Below are 5,430 nucleotides of genomic sequence, written 5' to 3' on the forward strand. Positions count from 1 at the left end.
TATCATTTCTTTCTTAAAGCATCTACCAATTGCATCAACCATTTAAAAACACTCTGTGCCCAAAAGCAGGAGTCAAGGAGCTTTTCTGTCACCAAAAAAAATGCTCCTGTCCTCAATCTGATGCAAATACTTTTTATTATGTGTTCTAAAAGCTACAGCATTTGTTCTAACAGCTACAGTCCTTAGAAAGCATTTTTGTCTAGACAGTTTTGCAGTGTATTAAGCTGCAATTTTTCTCACTTCACAACTCTAGTCTCCTTAAAGTCCTGTTTGTTAGGACTGAACAGGACTTTAAGGAAACTAATTAGCAAGCATTGAGCATTGAGGGGGTTCTGAAGGCCTCTAGAAGGTTTTGCTGGTTCTGCTGTTTGGCTTTAGTCTCTGGACCTGCCTTTGCCCCAGGTCCGGGAGCAGCGTGTTTGGTTCTTTTATGTCCCAGCTGTCATTCAATGCCACAGCTGTCACAAAACACAACTTACAAAGTGGTGTCTGTGTAAAGGATGCTGCTATAGCTTAAAGCTCTTCGGTGCGTTTTAAGCCGATTTTATGATGCGAGGCATTGCCCCTAGTGATGGGTTTCAAAAGGTTGTATCTTCCTTCTGAGCGCTAATGTACAGTTTATTGCACTTTTGCTACACGGTTCCAGCACTTTGTTGTCGCTGCCGTTGTAAATCAGCATTTATTACCTTAAGTGTCCTTGCTGTTTATTCAGCCCTTTGGAAAAATGGACTTGAAGAAAAATTTCTGGCTCGCTGACATTCATATATCACTGTTACAGATCTGCTAGTTTCCTGGTGAGTGAAACCCTGACAATCCTAGGAAGCCAAGAGCTGTACTTCTACACTAATTTAAGCTTCCTCGCTAAGCCCCATCACTTCTTTGTGAGCCTGGCAGCCTGTGTGGCTCACAAAGCCCAGGGGCCCTCCTGCTTAAAGTGAAAGCCCAATGGGATCTTCCTGGCTGCAGCACTGCAGACGTCCAGCCTTTCCATGACTTTAAAAGAGTAATTCTGGGCTCTGGACTGCAACATAGACAAGTTGGAGCATATCTATAAGCTCCCTTGGATGCTCTTAATGCCACATTATATTTTGTAAAGGCGAATATCCCAGCGCTTGTTTGCTTTAGTGCATCTTCATAGCCAATTGTTTTTAGGAACATGAATTTTCCAGGGCTGGGAGGTAGCAGTTTAGTGCAGGCTTTCTCCAGCATGCTCTTGAAGCAGTCCCCTCTGCTCAGTGGGACTTATGTTCACAGTGGATTTGAGATAGGTGTACATGTGTTACTAGAGATGACTCCCTAGAAAACGAGAAAGTTTTGAGAAATCAATTACACAAAGGAATGGAGTCAGGGCCAGATGGCAGGGATGCTGTATCCCAACCTGGGAAGGACTCCTGGGACGGCCTCATGCTTGTTCCCACAGGGCTGGGTAATCAGATAAATCAATTAGCAGATGTCAGTGCAGTTTACAGAGCAAGCAACACTAGCACAGGTGTGATTCTAGCAGAGGGGGCTGCTAGTCTGCTCTTCTCTTCCTCACCAAGTGGATCAGCTTTCCTAGACCTGGCAGGGTAGGAGAGGGCTCTGCTTTTCTTGAGTCTGCTTTCCGGGTGCTGTCACCAAGTCTAGCTGTCTGTCCTTGCTGACTTGGAGGTGCTCAGGGAGAACGGACCTTTGTGATCTAGGATACGGACTGGGACCTTGTGTTGCAAGCAAATTCCATCAGTGTGGTGACCTTTTAGATTAATCTTTGTCAGTGACAGATAGTTCAGCCCCATTTCCTGGGTGGACTTTGAACCACACTGTAGCTGTGTCTCCACTCCAGTCCTGTCTCTGGTCATGTCTCCTTTTGCTCCTGATGGGAACCCCTAAATGGGCCCTGTGCCTATAGTCCATCCCTTTGCTATGTGTGGGGCGATCCCAGCACCCTGTTACCAGCACCCAGCTATGCTCACCTGGCTAAAACCCTGTGGGATGGTGCCCTCTATGGGATGGCCCTTCTTGCTCTTACTTGAAGCTGCAAAAGATGGAGAACCCTTTCTGGGTTTTCCTTCTGTCTTGTACCAGGATGGGGAGAGAAGCGCCAGGAGAGGCCTTCAGCTATAAATTTTTAACACCTTTCTGAGCACGGAGTTGGTTGGCTGAGGATCACGACCACAGCAACGAAGCCTGTTCTGTTCCTCAGAGCACTGTGTGGGCTTTTTGTTTGTTCATACATCTCGCAGACCCTGACAAACTTGACTTCCCTGCACTCCAGGTTTCTAGCTGTCCATTCAGAAACCCAGCAAACTGGCCTGATCTTAGATGGTATCTCTGTGTCTCTCCTGTCTAAGTGACAAGGTGAAATAAGGCATGGATATGTGACTTGACATCACTGAGACATCAACAGCAGACCTAAGAACTGGACCTGGCTCCTCCATATCTCAGTCCAAAGCTGTACATTTGAGATGCCCTACATGGGGAGTTGGACTTGATGATCGTTAGAGCTCCCTTCTGGCTCGAGATATTCTGTAAGTCTGTTCTGTGAGTCTAATTCTTACTAGAGGATGGTGTGTACCCTCCAGATAATGGAGACTACAGTGGGCTTTTGCAGCTGGTTGAAGACTGAATTTGTATTATTGAGCATTTAACAGTGTTAGTCCTGCCTAAGTTTTTATCCATGTTTCTGCTTCTAGCTGATCTTTTGCTGGTCCACACCGCTCTCCAGTTGCTCTTACGTGCCTGTGCTCCTGCCCTCAGCCCCCCTTTTATGGCTGTTTTTAAAATGTCTTCTTTCCCTGAGATTTGTCTACAGAATCAGTCACAGCCCCACTGACTGGCTCTTGCCTCCAGGCTCTTTGCTGATGAATCCCATCTTTTGCCCTGCTCCACCTGCCCTTCCACGGCAGGCTCTCTGATCCTCTCTGCTTTCGCATGAGCGCATCTCTTTTACTGGCTGCTTTTCAATCTGGCAGCTTGCTCTTACTCGGTGCCGTCGAGAACACAGGCTATCTGCCACCAGCTCCTGGAGTCAGCCAGCCCAGAGCTGCACCAGAAAGTTAGGAAAAGAAACAGTCTGGAAATTTAGTTGCTAAAATATAAATCATTTCAGGTCAGCAGAGCAAGCTGTGCCTGTGTGTGTGTTCCTTTGCACTCCCCTTTCTCCTTCATAGCTGTACTGTTTCCCCAATTTTAGAAGTGTTTTCACAGGGGCTATTTCTAACTACATTGCTTCAAACTGTGGGAGCAGTTATTCTAAGTATTCTAAGTAAGACTATCACCAAATTGATGGAAAAAACCCAACAAGCCCCAAACTATTTATTTCATACTTCATTATTGAAAGCTGCTCTGCTGTTCTGGCAGATGCTCAGCCAGATAACTGGGATCGAAAATATGGGTGTTTGGCACTACTGTTGACAATGTCATAGAATCACAGAATGGTTTGGTTTGGAAAGGACCTTAAGATCATTCAGTTCCAACCCATGGGAAGGGATCCCTCACACTAGACCATGTTGCCCAAGGCTCTGTCCAACCTGGCCTTGAACACTGCCAGGGGTAGAGCATTCACCACTTCCTTGGGCAACCTGTGCCAGTGCCTCACCACTCTCACTGTAAAGAACTTCTTCCTTAGATCTAACCTGAAGCACCTAAAACCTAATGTCCTACGCACCTGAAGGACTTCCAGTGAAAAAGTTTTAGCAGGCCAGACAGCTTGGCAAATGTTGGAGAGCCAGCCTTGGATAGGAGCAGTCCAAGCTGACACTGGCAGGTTTGGAAAGGCTCCTGAGAGCTGCATGGATTGTGGGAGACCCAAACAAGATGACCAAAAGCCCCTTGTGTGGTAGAACACCATGTTATGTTGCAGGAGTAGGGCTAGTGTGAGAGGAGATGCAAAAGCAACGTGCTCCTATGTCCCAGCGTAAAGAGACATCCCCATGGTCTGCTAAACATGCAGCATCCTCTCCAAGCTCAGAGCTCTGCCATTCAATCCTGGCTAACAGTGTGTGACAGCCCAAGCCTCCCAAGTGCAAAGGGCTTTGGTACAGCCTGGTTGGTCACTTCCCTGCTTGGGGCTTCACAGCTACATTGGAGAGCCCATCCTTTCTCCCTGGCACCTCGGAGATGTTTGTCACCAAGACCCTGCTGTCATTTCACACACTTCTCTAATAAAGTCCTCCGAGGCTGTCATGTGTTTTCATGTATTTCCACTATTCTTTCTCCCTGCTTGAGCCTTTCAGATAATTGATGATACTTTAGTTAATCATTTTCCCCTTCCTTTGTTTGCCAGGTACCTCAGCCTTGAAGGGATCCTTTTCATTTAGAATCCGTGTCTTCTCTTAAGTAATTGATCACCGTGCACCCGGGGACACCCAATTCACAGCCGAGTGGGATCAGCCTTCATGAATAATCAACATGGTGTGGCCGTGCTGCTGCAGGAGTGCAAGCGAGCTCTGGACACGCTCCTGTCAGCACAGGCTGACACGGGCGAGGAAGATGAGAGAGAATACCAACGGTGCCAAGGTGAGGTCCCCAAGAGAGGCAGCAGCACCATGGCAGCAGCCACCTGTCCTCAGCCCTGCCCTATTTTTCTTCTCCTGGCAAATGAATGTCAAGAGATGCCTGGATTTCGAGGCCATGAATGGGACGTGGGCTGCAGGCAGGCAGGGAAAGAAGTCCACTTTGTTGCAGTGAATTGCTGTCAGTTCTAATTTTAGGCTTCAGTAAACATGAGGCTGTAAGGAACAGTTTATTTTGGGAAGAACAATGCCCAAAAGTTTGCTGATGCACATAAATTTCAGTTATTAAAAAAAAAAAAAAGAAAAGAAAGGAAAAAAAAAAAAGGATGCAACTTCTGAATAAGGGCACATACTTCCTCTCCTTTCATACAGCCTTCTCTGTTTGTCAGCTTCTCCTAATATATTAAAGAGCTCATTGCTTGAATCTTTATCTTGTAAAATCTGTGTGACCTCTATAAGTGGTGTCCAAGGGAAAAAAAAAAAAACAAACCTTGCAATATCCTTCTTGAAAGGAAAATCCAAGCTGGCTAATGGCTGGATAAAATAACCTGGAAAGGAAGCAAGAGCTGCAAGAGAAGGATTCTTCATTTGTTTTGATGCTGGCAATAGCTGCTGGAAACCAGCATTTGTTTTTGTATTGTCAGACTGCTTTGAGAGTGGTTTGTAAAAAGAAATTTATAATTTCTTAATCCAGTGGAAATTCTGACCATGAAAGGACGTCATACGCTCAGTTCAGTTTTCTCTAGGTTCAGATTTTCAGAAGGCTGCATAACTTCATTGCCACAGCTTCTTTATTCTTGATATAAAAGTCATGTTTGAATTGCTGAACTTGTTTCAATTACACCTATCAGTACAGGGTAGGGAGGTTTCTGCCACGCAGGAAAAATAACTTCAGCAAGTAAAGGATGAAGGTGAAATTTGGGGGGGGGGGGGGACC

At 46.0% G+C, this 5,430-nt stretch overlaps 1 protein-coding gene across 1 annotated transcript in view; it reads left to right on the forward strand.

Moving 5' to 3' along the window:
* The first annotated feature begins 4,376 nt into the window (after positions 1-4,376).
* ALPK1 (alpha-kinase 1) overlaps positions 4,377-5,430 on the forward strand; it is a 27,843-nt gene continuing 26,789 nt past the window's right edge. Inside the window, exon 1 of the mRNA XM_010013511.1 lies at positions 4,377-4,497. Within this exon, the coding sequence (XP_010011813.1) occupies positions 4,377-4,497 (121 nt within the window). The remainder of the gene's footprint in view (positions 4,498-5,430) is intronic.

The sequence above is a fragment of the Nestor notabilis genome, unplaced genomic scaffold (assembly GCF_000696875.1).
Source record: "Nestor notabilis isolate BGI_N333 unplaced genomic scaffold, ASM69687v1 scaffold19564, whole genome shotgun sequence".
Classification (NCBI taxonomy): domain Eukaryota; kingdom Metazoa; phylum Chordata; class Aves; order Psittaciformes; family Psittacidae; genus Nestor; species Nestor notabilis.